Genomic DNA, 18,165 nt, shown 5'->3' on the forward strand with positions numbered 1-18,165 from the left:
TGCCTTTCATGGAACAGACAGTAGAACAGGGAAGGAATGGATGGGGGAATACTGACTGGGGCTCCTGAGAAGCAGTGAAGGGTGAAGAATGAAGAGAGAAGGATGAAGAAAGAGCCAAGGAAAGGGGAGTGTGTGTGTATGTGTGGGGGAAGATTGGGGTGGGGGGAAGACTGGGGTAGAGCCTGACATAGGGACCAGAGGGGAAAATTAATAGGGATAGAGTAATCCCTATTGGGGTGGGACAAGAAAATGGAGGCATGAGGTCAACAGCACTTGGGAGGAGAAGGCCAACCTGGAGGAAGCCCAGTCAAAGAAAGACAGAAGACATTAAAAGGGGGGCACAAAACATAGAAGGAGGGCAGCCAAAGAGGTTCCAGATACTAAATCTGAGCAGGTAGAAGAAATAGATAATGAACGAAGTGGGGTGAAGGATGAGAGGAGGGTGGAAAACAGAAGGAAGAAAGAACCACGTCTGGATGTTCAGAGCACAGTAGCATCTCCAGTGGCACCACCATATGGAGCCCGACTCATCCACTCCAGGAGTGGAGAGAGGGCGTCCCATCGCAGAAGCCCTAGACTCTAACTGGAGTCCGGGCAGACTCCAGGGGTCCCGGGATGGCGGAGAAGCTAGGGCGGACCGAGTGGATCATTACTCCCGGCCGCAATCCTTGCTTATGCGTCGGTGTTCAGTGGACGTGCTCCTCGGTGACGAAGGAATGAAGGCCCTGGGGGCGTGGTGCGGGCAGAGGGGACTCTGACGCTGAGAGTAGCGAAGGAGCCCCGAGCCCCGGCGCAGAAGGGCTCACGGGCTCGGGAAGTGCCTGGAAATCAGCCCGGGGTCGGAAGATGGGTGCAGGGTTGGGTGGGAACGGACAGGGAGTGTAGGCGCGTAGGGAAGTGGAGGGGTTGGAGAGATCCTGGATGGTCTGAGAATGGAGGTGATGCGTGGCTGCGGAACAGAAGTGTGTTGGGACGGGAGCACGACCTCGGCTAAATCCTCCCTGTGGTTTTTTCTTCTGATTTCCTGGTGTTAGGAGCGGCAGCATCAGAGGGTGATGGGTAAGGAACAGGTCTTCGAAGAGCAATCTAAAGGGGAGGCCAGTGGCAGATGGTGGGGAGGGTGGGCGCACCGGCGGAGGCGCGGACGAGGGCTAGTCCCAGGCGGTGTCCGGTGGGGGATCCCTTCGTCCTCGCCTGCTCCCCGGCTGCCTCCCCAAGCACCAGCCGTGCGAAAAGGGCATGGATGCTGAGCCGAGCCAGGGCTGGCCGCGCCAAGCAGAAAGCAGGATGGAGGGGCGGGGGCCAAAGCCGAAGGGGCGGACGCAGGGTGGCGTCTCGCGCCCCATAAAGGGGCAGTGAGACCGCGCTCTCTTCTGCGTGGGCTGCGGCCACCGGCGGGGAACGCGGTGCGATGCGGGTTCCCTGCCAGCAGAGCCCGGTGCTGGCGGGCAGCGCTGCCCTGGCCGCCCTGGGGGCATTGGTCCTGTACCTGGCGGAGCCCTCCGGCTACGGGAAGTACTCGGAGCGCGCAATGCCCGCTGCTGCTCGCCTGCCAGCCCGCGCAGCCTGGTTCCTGCAGGAGTTGCCATCCTTCGCCGTGCCTGCGGGGATCCTCGCCCGGCAGCCGCGTGCTCTCTTCGGCCCTCCGGCCACCGTGCTTCTGGGCCTCTTCTGCGGACATTACTTCTACAGGTAGCGTTTGCTCGCTGCGGGCGCTGCGTCCAGGAGCGAGCGCCGAGGGAGCGGAGCCCGGCTCGAGGGGAGCACCCGGCGGGGCGCGGGCCAGGCGAGGAGCCGTTGCGGGACACTGCCCCGGCCCCGCGAGCCCCTCGGGCTGGCTTGGGGCCCTCTGGCTGCCGCGGGGAGGCAGGTCCGGCGGGCGGGAGGTGGGCTGGCAAGCTCAGGCTGGGCAGAGCTGCGGGCACCCACCGTTCCCTCCGTGCGCGCGCGCTCGGTTACCTGTGGCGGCTCACCGCACCCCCCCCCCCACTCCGTTTCAGTCCCCCTTCACTTTTCCTTTGCAGGGTGGGGGGCGGGCTGGTCCTGGGATCGTGAGTGAGTCTACGTATTGGCATCTCCCGGAGGAGGCCGTGCTCGGAGGGACCCATAACTTCACCTTTGTGGGTCTGAGGAGGGAGGTGGGCAGAGCCTGACCCGGACTTCCACGATGGGAGAGAGAACGTGTGGGAACCCCCTGGCCCGAGCGGGAACCCCACTTCTCAGCCCTAAGGGGCTGCGCTCGCCACCAACTCATCAAACTGGTCAGTTACCCTGGGACATATGCGTGAATGAGTCGAAGTTAATTTAGAGCTCAAATGTTCTTCTAAATTAAGAATCCCAAATTCGGGACAACTTTGCCTTCCGGTCTAAGGAAAGATGGGACCGAAACCAGAGGCTTCGGGGATTCGGACATTGACTGCAGACCCTCAAAAAAGACTCCCTGGGGAGGGAAGGAGCACCTGAGTAAGTTGCCTTTCGCGTCCTGTCATTTAGCATCTGGTGTCTCTTCCAGCCCCATTGTAACCTGGCGAGATCTGTAATTAATTATGCCACTATGCAGACAAAGAAGCCGATGCTCAGTAAAGGTTAAGGGACTCCAGGAAGACGATGCAGCTAATGCCTGGCCAGATTCAAATCTAAGTCAATGCAATTCCACCGTTTCAATGAAACTCTTAAGTCAGTGAAACTCCACCGTTCAAGACGTTTTCACCACGTTAAGCAGGCACAAATTCCATGCAAGACGAAAACAGAGTCCATGGCAGAGCAAAGTTGCCCAACCAAATCAAGAAGTTGAACACAAGCACAGACTAATTTTGAGTAGATTATTTCTGGTGTCAAAAGATGAAGGAAGTTTAGATTAGAATTTAGGATAAAGAATGCCTCTGGAAACTGAAAGGGACAATCCTTTTCCATAAGGACGCCTCATTTTTTGGAGCAGGAGTTTGTAGACAGACAAATGTTAACCTATCTTATCCTCTGGATCTTTTATAATTGGTCAAGATTTAATATTTATACAATTGAAAGTGAATTCTCATTCTTTTAAAAAGATGAGGATTGGCAAGCAACAAGAACTAAGATTTAAAATTTCAGAAATGGGTGTTCCTTGTGCAAATATTTATAAAAAGTCTGTTGTGGTCAAGGTGCAGGTTTAATAAACAACCATGTCATTTTGCCCAGATTTAAATGATTTCATGTGTACTGGAAAAAAAAAAAAAACCAAACAGATAAGAGACGATCTTTTGATTTCACTGATTTTGGAATTGACATTTGACCAAAAAGTATGCTTCTACAACAATGGCTTTTATCTTCAAATTAACAACTGTCTGTTAGCACCATAGACAGTATTTTTTTGAGGTCATTTCATCTTAAAGTAATGATTGGTGTTCTCTAACAGTCCTATTAACATAATTTTTAGACTTGTTTTTTAAAATTAAAAGTCACTTTGCACAATAAATGATGACCAGTACATTAAAAAAGAAAAAAAAAACCAAGGAAGTAATTACCCATAAAATGAGTATCGATGTACTGTCCATCTTTTTCACGGGAAATCTTTTTTATTTTATTTTATTTTATTTTATTTTATTTTATTTATTTTATTCATTTTTAATATAATTTATTGTCAAATTGATTTCCATACAACACTCAGTGCTCATCCCAACAGGTGCCCTCCTCAATGCCCATCACCCACTTTACCCTCTCTCCCACCCCCATTCAACCCTCAGTTTGTTTCACAGTATTTAAGTGTCTCTTATGGTTTGCCTCCTTCCCTCTCTGTAACTTTTTTCTCCCTCCCCCTACCCCCCTGGTCTTCTGTTGAGTTTCTCAGGATCCACATATGAGTGAAAACATATGGTATCTGTCTTTCTCTGACTGACTTATTTAGCATAATACCTCTAGTTCCATCCATGTTGCTGCAAATAGTCAGTTTTCATTCTTTCTCATTGCCAAGTAGTATTCCATTGTGTATATAAACCACATCTTCTTTATCCATTTGTCAGTTGATGGACATTTAGGCTTTCCATAATTTGGCTCTTGTTGAAAGTGCTGCTATAAACATTGGGGTACATGTGGCCCTATGCATCAGCACTCCTGTATCTCAGGGGAAATTTTTAAAATAAAAGTAAAGGATTTGGAGATGGATTCTGATGGAGGGAAAATTGCCCACTGAAAGCACAGCTCTGAGTTAGTTGTTCTTGAGGCATGAAGATGTGATATTTGCTCACCTTCCCCTTGTGTGAGCTCTTTCTTCGAGGCCACTGGAGTACTGGATCTGCTGTCATTTTGAGTGTGTATGAGGTGTTATACTCTGCTGAACACTCTTTGTGGATTATCTACTAATCCTCATCCAACGTATGTAGATCAGCACTATTTTCACCCCCATTTTGCAAGTGAGAAACTGGGGGAAGAAAAGGTTAAATCATTTGCCCAAGGCCACACAGTAACATGGGGAGCCATGGCTCAGACCCAGAGAGTTTGAGTTCAGATGTCAGGTTCTTTGCTACCATGACAAACTCTTCTATGCTTGTTCTTGCTTTACCATGATAAACTCTTCTATGCTTGTTCTTGTCTTTACCTTTTAAAGACCTACTTAGACTTACAATTAATATTTTTTTATTCTGAAAATAATAAATGTTCACTAAGGAAAAAACAGAAAATACAAAAAGTAGAAAAACACCCATAATTTCCACACCTAAGTATATCAGTGGTTAATATTTTGGAACATTTCTAGCAAGGCTTTTATTTTTATTAGATTTTTACACAGGCTTGCTATATTGAATATAAATAGGTTTTATTCTGCTTGATAACCTAACATTTTATAATAAGTGTTTTCCCACATTATCATAGAATCTTTGTAAATATAATCTTAATGGCTGCTTGTGATTTCATCTCATGTAAAACAATAATTTACCTATCTGTTAATTTATAGTTGGACATTCAATTTGCCCCCCTCCTTTTTTTGCAGGGGTTAAATCTATGAATCATGTCTTTGTAACCTACCTTCTTTTCAGAATGTAGGAGTGTTTTGTCAGTCAGGATTCCCAGAGGTGGTTCAAAGGCTATGAACATTTTGTGCTGAGGCTTTAGGAGTTATGTAGCTTGATAATAAGGGTACATTCAGGAGAAAGTATCAGGCTTCCTTGACTTTACTCTGTTCTGTAAATTGCTGTGACACGGAAACTAGGATGAAGGGACAGGGGCTCAGGAGGAATGCTGGCTCAAGTGTGGCTTAGAATCTTTTGCAAACTGTCCCTTGAGGACTATTCAGAACAGCAATATGTCCTATTGAATAGAAGTTAAAACTCTTCACTTTTCTCCTTACAAAGGGGATATGCTAGAATGTAAGTTCCACAGGGGCAAGGATTTTTGTCTTATTTGTTCATAACTGTGTCCCCAGTGTATAGAAAAGTGCCAGTAGATAGTTGGTACTCACTAAATCTGTTGAATGTGTGAATGGATTCTACCTCTGACATTAGTACAGGCAGTCAGGATTGTAGGAGAGCAAGTGAATACTTAGAAATTACTGCTGAGATTGCATGGCTCGGTCAAATGAGACAGCTCTCCTCCCTTTGGAATCTATTGTTGTGGATGTTTAGATGGTCTAGCCACAGGAAAAGATTGCTGTGTAAGCATGTTGCCTAATCCCACTGCCAAAGTTATTTTGAAGTCAGAGTTATCTCTGTTGATCTTGCCTACAGCCCTGGAATGATCCTTTGCTCACACTCTGTTTAATCCTCATGTTTCCAGAGAAGACTTTGTGTCCTGTGCAATGATCATTATGCCACCTATGCCTGTGGTAGTTGATGTCTTTTTCAAGACTTGGATGTGACTTTGGTATTTAGCTGAAAAAGGAAAAGAAGGCTCTTTTCACAAAAAAGGTGACTGTATTGTGAAAAGTTGCTTGCAGTGTGACTTTTCCTGACATGTATCCATCCAGAAGCACAGCATAGGCATAGTGTGCACTTTAGAGTCTGTTTAAATTTAGATCTTTCCTGGGGTTTAGATTTTGAAACAGATGACATTTCCCAATTAGCCAAATAAAATGATGGCTTCCACAAGATGCATTTTTGCTTCAATGGGTCAGTTCATTCTCCAGAAGCATGAATTCTCCCTTATTCTTCAAAACTCAGATCAGGGATCACTTCCTTCAAGAAGCTTTCTCTGAGTCCCTTCTCTGTAAATCCAGGGGTGATACCATTCCTTGGGCTTTCATAGCAGCCAGTGTGGCCTTCTGTGAGGCACTTTACACACTGGATCATGATTATCTTCTCTAAGGAAACTTCATCCAGCATCCTCATTTTACAGAAATAAAGCACCAAGAATTAGGGGCAAAGAGGGGGCTGGGACTCAAATCTCCGGATGTGCCTTGCCAATGCTTCTCCAATCTCACAAGCAGTGCTGATGTCTCAAATATTCAGAAGTAATCCAACCTCATGCAGGAAACACACTGGTGGTTGCCAGAGGGGAGGGGATGAGGAGAATGGGCAAAATGGGTGAAGGGGAATGGAAAATAGAGGCTTTCAGTAATGGAATGAATAAGTCACCAGGATGAAAGGTACACCACAGGGAATATAGTCATTGGTAGTATAATCACATTGTATCGTGACAGATGGTGGCTATTCTTGTGGTGAACATAGAATAATATACAAATTTGTCAAATCACTATGTTGTACACCTGAAACTAATGTAACGTTGTGTATAAATCTATTTCAATTAAAAAAAAAGAAAAATGTGTCCTTACATGTAAAATAAAACAATAAAAACTCAAAAAAAAAACCCCTCTAAAATCCTTATGAAGGAAACGACTCATTGGCTAAGAATCAGTGTTGAGTGATGCCTACGTTGGAAACCATCTAGACAAGTTTCTTCTCTTGCAGATTGAGAAGAAAAGCAGGATGAGCCACATTTTTGTTGTCACTTGATCGTAAGTTAAGGACATTCATGAAGCATAATTGGATCAAGTAAGAGTAACTAAAGGGTTCTTTAGAATGAGGGTTAACGCCAGATAGTAACTCTTTTGGGCTTGGCAGGCATATAGTCTCTGCTGCAACTACTCTAGTCTGCAGTTATAGCGTGAAAGCAGCCACAGGTAATATGTGCACAAATGAATGTGGTTGTGTTCCTTCTCTGGCCTGTGGACCGTTAATTTTTGCCGGCCTCTCCTTAAGAAAACCATGAATGGCATAGCTTTACAATCAGTAAGTTGATTGTATTTCAGGTAATACTATAATAAAATTTTGTTAAATCCTGTAGCAAAGCAATGGGAAGATTCTAGAAAATTTCTGGTGCATTTAAACGCGAATTTGGTAGTGACATCATTTACTGAGAATTCCTAGGTTCCAAGTCCTTTATCTGAACCCTGTGGGAAATAGGAGGAGTCTTGGAGTTTACATCTAAATGGGATGACATCATAAGCACATCTGAAAAATATAGAGCTCTGTTTGCCAAAAATGTAAACAAGCTTTAAGAGATCTTGACCATTTCATTTTTGCCACATTGAAGAAAGGACGAACTTCTTGCTCATTTTAAATCTCACGTAATGCTGCTTAAAATGAACAAATAAGATAAGGAAACAATGATCCAAACTGGTGAAGTGATGTGTATGACATCACATGGCCAGGAAGGGGCAGCGTGGGGCTTAAACTCGGCCTTCTGATTCTTTGTCAGCGTTCCACGTGCTCAGAAGCATACTAGGTCCCATAGGAGACACAGAGAAGCACCTCCCGGTGCTTGCTCTCCTGGAGGAAGGCAAGAAAGAATCATCATTATGTGTCTATCATTCTTTCTGGTGTGAAAGTTGGGTGGTGGCAATGTCAGTCTGAGAGGTCTAGGGCAGGTGGGAAAATGCAAATTGAGGGAGATACAGACCTAATTGGGGGGGACACAGTCCTGTCACTGAATGTCTTGTCTGTGCTTGAGTGTGCATTGAATAGAGGACACTCCCTCCTCCTACCCAAGTTCGGAACCAACTGAGAGATAAATCTAAGACTTAGGCAACAATCACTACTGTTAGTAGAGTTAATTAAAGTTGATTTGGGGGAACGTGGCTTACATTTTAGATCATGTGAGCTTCCTAACACTATACCTCAAAAATACTCAGCAACACCCATAGCTGAACAACCATAGGTCTTTCTCTGTGGAGCCTATTTTCAAAATGCAGCAGAGGGAGAGAAGGGCTGAGCTGTGTACACCTCCTGAGAGGTGCTGTAAGTTTGTACGTTTACCAATCAGGCAATTCACTTCTTCGCTGAGGAGGAATGAGTGAGGAACAGTGGAAGGGCCAAGAGGGATACTCTGATGATGGGCTCTCAGCAAGCAGGAGGGAGGACATAAGTGTTTTCTTTTCTACATATATAGAAAAGTTGTCTACCTATTGATTTTTGCCAGAGCCTGGCAACTTGGCTCTGGAGCGTGGAGCACCTCCCCCTCTGCTTTTTGACTCCCTGCCACATATGGCAAAGGGGCCATCCAAATCTGGACTCAGGTTGTTTCAAAAGTCACTGTGTTCAACCCAGAATCCTTTAATAAGAGCTCAGCGTAGGAGCTCTAAATTAAAGAACTTTCTGAATTGGGGCCAGCAATGTGATTTGCCTTCTATTTGGTTGGGGAAGGGGACAAAGGAAAGGAGAACCCAACATTTATTGAGCTCTGGGGATTCCAGGAATGATGTTACAACATTTACTTTGGTTATCTCATTTTGTCCTTGAGGCAATTGCTGTTATTAATACTATTTCACAAATGACAGCGCTCCATCTGAGTGCAGTGATTGGTGGGACTGAGTGGGAGTAATGGGCGGGCACTTGGTCTGGCCCTCAAAGAATGGTCTATTCCCAAATTTGTGGGTGGGCATGTGATGTTCAGTCAGGAAAAGGGGCCTGATGGCTTATGACTTAAAATTGTCCAGCGCTTTATGTACATTGACTTGGAATGCTTCTCCTCTTTTTAATACCAAATATCTTTCAAATGTATGCCATAATATCCAATCCTACTACCCAAACCTTAATCAGGCTCCAAGCTCTTTTCAAAATTCTATGTTGTCAAGGCTGACCCTAGAAGTTACTGTGAAGAAAATAGGCAATATGCTTTTGACATAGCTGACCATGAAACATCCCAAGATCCTTTTCTGTGTGCAGTGTCTGTCTCTCTCCTGCCCCTATTTGCTCTCTTTGAACAGCAGTACGAGTTCTCACTTCAGTCTCTCCATAAATGTTTTTTACTTGCCCAAAGTCATATATCTGGTAAACAAATCTAAATATTAGAGTACTGGGTCCTTTGTTTTCTTATTATTGAGTTTTGCAAGTTCTTTATATATTCTGGGTACAAATACTTTCCCAGATACATGCTTTGCAAATATTTTCTCCCAGTCTGTGTGGCTTGTATTTTTCATTCTCCTGGCCATGTCTTTTGAAAAATCAGAAGCTTAAAATTTTAATGCCACCCAATTTTTCTATTTGTTTTTGTGCTTTTGGTGTCATCTCTAAGAAATCTTTGTGTAAGCTATGGTAACAAGGATTTTCTCTTTTGTTTCCTTAAAAGATTAAGGAAAAATAAATAAATAAATAAATAAATAAATAAATAAATAAATAAATAAAAGATTTAGAGTTTAGGGTATTACATTTATGCATATGATCCATCTTGGGTTAACGTTTATATAGGCTTAGAAGTGTGAATCAAAGTTCTTTTTTTGGTATGGATATCCATTTGTTTTAGTATCATTCCTGAAAATACTTTTCTTTCTCTAATGAATTGCTCTTGCGTCTCATGATATGAACAGATACTTTGCTAAAGAGAACATAAAGGAAAATAAAAACATGAATAGATGCTCAACATCATTAGTCATTAGGGAAATGTAAATTGAAGCACCCCGTGGGATACCACTATGCATCCACTAGAATGGCTAAAATTAAAGACTGACCATACTAATTTGTATACATTGTTTATGGGAATGTAAATGGCAATCACTTTGGGTAACATTTTGACAGTCTCTTAAAAAGTTAAACAGAAACATACCATATGACCTAGCCATTCCTTTTGCTAGCTCTTTTTCTGATAGAAATAAAAGCACATATTCATACATAGATGTGTATGAAGATGCTCATGGCAGTTTTAGTTGTGATAGCCAAAACCTGGAAACAACCCAAACGTCCATAAATAGGTGAGTAAGCACACAAACTGAGGTGTAATCATATAATAGAATCGTACTCATCAATAAAAATGAATTAATTTTGGGGGCGCCTGGGTGGCTCAGTCAGTTGAGCCTCTGACTTCGGCTCAGGTCATGATCTCGCAGTCTGTGAGTTCGGGCCCCACATCAGGCTCTGTGCTGACCGCTCAGAGCCTGGAACCTGCTTCGGATTCTCTCTCTCTGCCCCTCCCCCACTCATGCTGTCTCTCTCTCTCTCTCTTTCTGTCAAAAATAAATAAACATTAAAAGAAAATTTTTAAAAATGAATTAATTTTTGGGGTGCCTGGGGAGTTCAGACAGTTGGGCTCTCGATTTTGCCTCAGGTCATGATTTATGGTTTGTGGGATTGAGCCCCACTCTGGGTTCTGTGCTGAGCCCAGAGCCTGCTTAGGATTCGCTCTCACCCTCTCTCTCTCTCTGCCTCTCCCCTGCTCGTGCTCTCTCTCAAAATATATAAACTTAAAAAAAAAAGAATTAACTATTGATACATGGTACAACATGGGATGAAACTAAAAAATAATTATTCTGGATAAAAGAAACCAGGCAAAAAAGAATACATGCGTTATGATTCCATTTATATGAAATTGAAACCAATCTGTGGTATTTAAAGTATCAGTGGTTTCTTAGGGCACCTGGATGACTTAGTCCATTGGGCATCCAACTTTGGCCCAGGTCATGATCTTGTGGTTCGTGAGTTTGGTCAGGCTCTCTGCTGACAGCTCAGAGCCTGGAGCCTGCTTCAGGTTCTGTGTCTCCCTCTGTCTCTCTATTCCTCCCCCACTCATGCTCTGTCTCTCTCTCTTTCTTTCTCTCTCTCTCTCTCTCGAAAATAAATAAAGATTAAAAAAAAAAGTATCAGTGGTTTCCTAGGGAAAAAGAGGGATAGAAGGTGGGATTATGAAGGGTATGAGCAAAATTTGTTGGTGATGAATATGTTCATTATTTGACATCACGATAGTAATTTATCAAATTACATACTTAATTACATACTTTAAATATGTGCCCTTGATTCTTAATTATACCTCAATAAGGATGAAAAAAACTGCAGGTAGGCCAGTGAGAAAATTATATGTATGTGTGGCCCTGTGTCACTGAGAATTGTTCTAAGTTTCTGTGAATCTAATCTGGCAATGTTTACCAATAGCTGAACAATTGTTCACTTTTTTTTTTTTTTTTGGCCCAGAAATTTCATTTAGGGGAACTACTCAAGGGAAATAATCTAAAATAAATCAATTTATACAAATTTATGTTATTATTTACAACTGTGAAATACTGGAAGTTACTTAAATGCCCTATAATTGAGTTCTGATTATAATCAATATGATTGAATATCATGTTTACTTAAAAATATTAGTTTTTTGGATTATATGATGAAAATAAGCATATAAAGTCATTTAGTAAAAAAAAGTAGCCCATAAAGAGTACACTCTGAAAAATCCACATCAACATGTATGAATTAACATTGATAAGGGTTGGAATATAAAGTGATATAAATAGCTGATACTTTAGGCTTCTGTTTTTTCTTGTAATATGTTATATGTTTCTTGTAATATGGTTTAACTCTTACTAAACCTAATAGAAGAAATAACACTGATATTAACAAGATTTTAAGAAGTACTTTGCAAACTGACCATGCGATTAAATGCCACAGAGATCAAGACACTCCTACAAGTAGGCACTGCTTTGAGGGATTTGCTTTGAAGGAAGAATCACCATTCATGTGTAAGATTTCTTCTACTAAGCTGCTATGATGTCACTAACTCCTGAAATTGTCACTTTCCATATGGATACTTTGAGTTAGGATGTTGAAGATCCCTTAAAATATAATCATGTTACTTGATAAATATCCTTTTAATACCTGTAGAATCTGTGGGAATGTCACCTCTGTCATTCTTAATAATGGTAATTTAGGTCTTTTCACTCTGCCCCAATCTGTCTAGTTAGAACTTTATCAAATTTATTAATCTTCTCAAGGAATTGTATTTTGGGTTTATTTAGTTTCGCTATTGGTTTTTCTGTTTCCTATTTATTTGTTTTCTGCTTTGATACTTGTATCTATCTTCCTCCTGCTTTGGCTTTAATTTGCTCTCCTTTTTCTACTTTCTTAAGGCAGAAGCTAAGGTTATAGATTGAGACCTTCTCCCTTTTGTAGTATAGGCATGTATTGTTATGAATTTCACACAAATAAACTGCTTATGGCACCTCACAAATTCTTATATGTTGTTTTCATGTTAATTCATTTTCAAATGTCTTATATTTTTTATTCCTTCTCTGATTCATAGATTCTTTGGAAGGGTGCTTTTTAGTTTCCAAATGTTTAGGGATTTTCCAGATATTTTATGTTACTAATTTATAATTTAATTCCATTATGGAATATTGCTGTTTGTTTCTATTTTTCTCTCTGTTATTTGTTCCCATTTCCTCCATCTTCCATCTTTTGGATTGTTAGCTTTTTTCACTTTATATCTTTTTTGGCTTATTAGCTATAACTCTTTTGTTAGTTTGCTTAAAGATTTATTGCACGTATCTTAAATTTATCACAGTCTCCCTTCAAGTAATAGTATACCCCTTCACGTACAGTATAAGAATAAGAATAAATACTTCCATGTCATCTCTTGAAATTTATGCTATTGTCATTATTTGTTTTACATATATACATGCTATAAAAAGCTCCACCATATTGATATTATCTTTTTAAACAGTCAGTTATCTTTTAAGGAGATTTAAATCATAAAAACTTACATATTTACCCATATAGTTGCCATTTCTGATGTTCTTCACTTTTGGAGATTGATCCCTATTTATATCTGGTATTATTTTTTATTTTGCCTCAAGAACTTTATTTCTCTTAGATTTTGACTATCTGAAAATGTCTTTGTGTCTCCTTTGTTTTTGGAGATATACATTTCCAGGATATGGCTTTCTGGAATGACAGCTGTTCTCTTTGAGTAATTGACACGTGCTGCTCCATTGTCATCTTGCTTGAATTATTTATAAAAAGAAGTCTGTTGTCCTTCATATCTTTGTTCCTAGGTACATGTGTCTTTTAACCTCTGACTGCTTTTAGTGTTTTCTTCTTAACACTGGTTTTGAGTAATCTATCATATTCTTTGTTGTAGGTTTCATCATGACTTTAATGCTGGGGTTTTTTTAAAGTCCTTAGGTCTGCGGATTTAAGGTTTTCATTAAATTTGGTCAATTTTTGTACATTATTCTTCATCGCCCTGCTTCATTCTCCTATTGTTCAGAAACTGCATTTACATATTTGTGAGGCCCATGAATGTGTAAAACCATCCCACAGCTCACTGATGTTTCTTTCTTTCTTTCTTTCTTTCTTTCTTTCTTTCTTTCTTTCTTTCTTTCTTTCTCTCTCTCTTCTTTTCTTTCTTTCTTTCTTTCTTTCTTTCTTTCTTTCTTTCTTTCTTTCTTTCTTTCTTTCTTTCTTCTTTTCTTTTTCTTTCCTTCACTCTCTCTCCCTCTCTCCTTCCTTCCTTTCTTTCTTTCTTCCTTCCTTCCTTCCTTCCTTCCTTCCTTCCTTCCTTTCCTTCCTTCCTTCCTTCCTTCCTTCCTTCCTTCCTTTTTGGATTATTTTTTTCTGTGTACTTCATTTGAAGTAGTTTCTATTGCTGTGTCTTCAATTCTTCAAGTCTTCTGCAGTGTCTTATGTTTTTAATTCCATCTGGGATATTTTCAACTCAGACATTATAGTTTCAATCACTAGAAGTGGGATTTTGGTCTTTTTGCTATCCTCCGTATTGCTACTTAACTTTATGAACATGGATTGCAGTTATAATAGGTGGTTTTTTAAAAATTGAGGTATAATTGACACGCAATGTTATATTAGTCTTAGGTGTACAACAGCAATTTGAGCAGTATACATTGTGCTATGCTTACCACAAGTGAAGCTACTGTCTGTCACCCTATAATGCTTATATAATACCACTGACTATATTCCCTATGATGTATCTTTTATCCCCATGACTTATTCATTCCATAACTGGAACAGTTATAATAACTTCTTTAATGTCATTGTCTGCTAATTCTAACATCTGTGTCATTTCTGTGTCAGTTTTGATTGATTTTTCCTCTCATGAAGGGGGATGTTTCCCATTTCTTTGTATGCCTGAAAATTTTTGATTGGATGGTCATAGGTAGCTTTTTGAATGTTAAATATGTTTGTATTTCTATAAATATTCTTGACTTTTTTCTGGGATGCAGTTGAATTACTTGGAAATAATTTGATCCTTTCAGGACTTGATCTGAGTTTTTAAGTGGTTCTAGAAGAGTGCTAGTGACAGGGATAATTAATCCTCTCCTCTGAGGTAAGCACTTTATGAATACTCTACCCAATGTACCATATTTCTCTGTCTAGCTGGTAGGAAGGGGCTCTATTCCTGGCCATGTGTAAGCACTAGGCACTATTACCTTTAATCCTTTTGAGTGATCCTTTCCTTACATAAGTTCATTAATTAAGATTCCGCTGAATAATTGAGACGCAGGTCTCTTTGTATATCTCTCATCTTCAGTACTCTCTCCTGAGACTTCTAGATATCTTGATCTGGAATCTCAGTTCTCTTTCTTCAATGCAGCAAATCTGCAAACTTCTGTCTGAGAGAAGGGCATCTTTCCTGGGAAGGAAAACTCTCTCTCGAAGTAAACTAGATCAGTTATAAGGCTCACATCATTTGTGTGTGTGTGTGTGTCTCAGGGATCTTTGTCTTTCATTGCCTAATGTTCAATGTTTTATAAATCATTGTTTTGTATAATTTGTCTTGTTTGTATTTTTGTTCAGCCTGGATGATAAATCTAGTCCTTGTTGACTCCGTGTTGACTGGAAGCTAAAGTCCCTCCAATGGGTTTTAGCATTTATCTTTGAAAATTTGAACATTTTGCAGGACTTGTTTACTGGTTGATTTTGGTGGCCTCTACTTGTACTCAGTTTTACTATGCTAAGCTCATTGGTTTGTGTTTCTAAACTTTCCACCAATTTGTTCTGAGTGTTTTGATCTTAGTGCAGGTTCATATAATACAACACCATAAGCTGAGTGGATTATCAACAACAGAAATTTATTTTTCACAGTTCTGGAGGCTGGAAGTCTAAGATCATGGTGCTAGCAAGGTTCAGTTTGGTTGATGGCCGTTTTCTGGTTTCCAGGTGGCTGAATTTCTGTTGTATCCTCACATAGTGGGAATAGGGTGAGTGAGCTCTCTTGCCTCTTTTTATAAGGGCACTAATCCCATTCATGAAGGCTCAACCTTCATGACTTAATTACCTCCAAAGGCACCATCTCCAAATACCATCACATTGTGGATTAGATTTCAATCTATGAATTTTGGGGGGACATAAACATTCTGTCTGTAATAGTTTCCTTTGTTTCATTGTAACTATTACTTTTTCTGTTCTAAGGTTTAATGTGCAATGGACTTTGGGTCCCATGGTACAAGTTTCTAAACCTGTGGAGAGCTAAGCATGATAGGAGAATGGGGGGTTCCTTTTCATGAGTCCTGTGGCTCCATGACTATAAGTTGGGGGATAGAGTGTGGGAGATAGCAGCAGATGCTTATGAATGTCAGGACTGAAACTTTCGCATGGTAAATTCTGCCACAGAGACCTCAGAAAAGGCTTTTCCTTTTTTCATCAACATGAACAATGGAATGGAGATGTAGGAGGGAGATGCACTGAGGCAGATCCATTTTTGAAAGTGGTGTCCTTTCTTTTTTTTTTTAATATAATTTATTGTCAAGTTGGCTAATGTACTGCATGTACAGTGTGCTCTTGGTTTGGGGGGTAAATTCCCATGATTCATTGCTTACATACGACACCCAGTTCTCATCTCAACAAGTGCCCTCCTCAATGTCCATCACCCATTTTGCCCTTGAAAGTGGTTTCCTTTATAAATGGGTGTTGGGATAAGCACTGGGTATTATGTGTAAGTGATGAATCTTTAAATTCCAATCTTGAAATTATTATTACACTGTATGTTAACTAACTTGGATTTAAATAAAATTTTAAAAAATGGTACTCTTTGATCGGGGCTACTGAGTGCCAGGACAATATTTAAATCAAGGTAGAAATTTCTCAGAAGTTCTCAGAATGATGGCACTATATAAGCCTCATTGCTACATGGCTATATAGAACAGTTTCCGAACAGCATGAGAAGCCCTATAAGGCTGGGCTACATAAGTGAAATAAGTCAGTCAGAGAAAGACAGATATCATACGTTTTCACTCATATGTGGCATTTGAGAAACTTAATAGAAGACCATGGGGGAAGGGAAGGGGAAAAATAGTTTCAAATGGAGGGAGGCAAACCATAAGATACTCTTAAATACAGAGAACGAACTGAGGGTTGGTGGGGGGGTGATGGGGGAGAGAAGAAAATGGGTGATGGGCATTGAGGAGGGCACTTGTTGGGATGAACACTGGGTGTCGTATGTAAGCGATGAATCATGGGAATCTACTCCTGAAGATAAGAACACACTGTATACATTGTATGTTAGCTAACATGACAATAAATTATATTTAAAAACTAGCAAGACAAACAAAAACAAAAAGAAAAAATAAAGCTGGGCTGCAGTATAAAGCCAAAGAGCTGGAATTAGAAAACCATAAATTTCTTTTTGCAAACAATGAAAAATAAAGGGGACAAAGTTGTAGCCTAGAGAGATGATGTATTTGTGTCCAACAGTCTACATACTTTGCCCTGAGCCTGCAAAGCTTACTGGATTTTGTGCTTCAAGCTGAAAATCACCCCATGTCGCTATCTACAATTTACTTATTTCGTCAAGAGCAGTTGGAGTGAATGGCTGAGCAGGTGTTCCTACACAGTGCCAAAACCCACCTCAAACAGTCAACTTGAAAAGATAAGTTAGGGGCACCTGGGTGACTCTGTTGGTTAAGCTTTTGACTTTGGCTCAAGTCATGATCTCACAGTTCATGGGTTTGGGTCCTGCATTGGACTCTGTGCTAATAGCTCAGAGCCTGGAGCCTGCTTCGGTTTCTCTGTCTCCCTCTCTCTCTGCCCACTCTCTCTTGCCCACTCTCACCTCTCTCTCTCTCTCTCTCTCTCTCTCTCAAACATGAATAAACACTTAAAATTTTTTTTAAAAAAAGTTTAACTAGTTATTCGAATTAATTGATTAGTTACTCAGGCCAAGAGGTTGATCTGATTCTATTTGTATACTCAGATTTTGATCTTTGGGGGTATAAATAGTGATCAATAGTAGTATGTCTCTTGTATGATGATTATCTTTCTATCACTCAGAGGAACCCTCCAAGTTCCTTAAAACTTTGGTAGTTCATTACATGTTCAGATTGAACTTCTCTGTTGAGGTAGAGGCAGGAAGAGGGAGAAGTGAGTGAGTGAGCCCCCAGCACTACCAGGACACAAATATGAAGATATAAAAAAACATAAACAGAAAACTTCAAAATGGCTTCATTTATTTTAAGTCTTCATGAGCTAATCATTTCAATGTTTTTCACAATTAAAATAGATCTACTGGATCATGACCACTAGATGATTCAAACCAGAAGATATCTACTAGGGGTGGATAATGGAACCTGACTATCTTCACTTGTAGGGTGTCAAAGCAAGATGACAAGAAGTCTCAGGATCCTTGCTTTGGGGAGACCTCACATTGAATTTTTCCCATGGTCCAGCCCTTAATAGTAAATGGTCAGCTATTCCACTTCAGGAAAAAACAACGTGGTTTTGCTGAATTAGACCTTTTACTAGGTTTGGCAATCCAATTTCTCTGTGTAGGCATAGCCTTTGGAGAAGCCAAACATCTGGTCAAAGCCAACTTGAAAAAATTAGTTAAATGTGCAAATTGGAGGTTATTATGTCAGTGTTTTTAAACCTTGGCTTCACATTAGAATCATCTGATGGAAATCTTAAGCACTACTGATGTTCAAGATTCTATGCTGAAGATTCTGAATAATTTGTCTTCAGTGTGACTCTTCCCCTTTAGGGTTCCTAAAGC

General features: G+C 40.7%; 1 protein-coding gene across 1 annotated transcript in view; it reads left to right on the forward strand.

The window, feature by feature from the left end:
* Positions 1–1,363: 1,363 nt before the first annotated feature.
* The window catches only part of SRD5A2 (steroid 5 alpha-reductase 2), a 43,196-nt gene continuing 26,394 nt past the window's right edge, over positions 1,364–18,165 (forward strand). The window contains exon 1 of the mRNA XM_043604203.1: positions 1,364–1,692. Coding sequence (XP_043460138.1) covers positions 1,412–1,692 — 281 coding nt within the window. The 5' untranslated portion in view covers positions 1,364–1,411. The remainder of the gene's footprint in view (positions 1,693–18,165) is intronic.

The sequence above is a fragment of the Prionailurus bengalensis genome, chromosome A3 (assembly GCF_016509475.1).
Source record: "Prionailurus bengalensis isolate Pbe53 chromosome A3, Fcat_Pben_1.1_paternal_pri, whole genome shotgun sequence".
Lineage (NCBI taxonomy): Eukaryota > Metazoa > Chordata > Mammalia > Carnivora > Felidae > Prionailurus > Prionailurus bengalensis.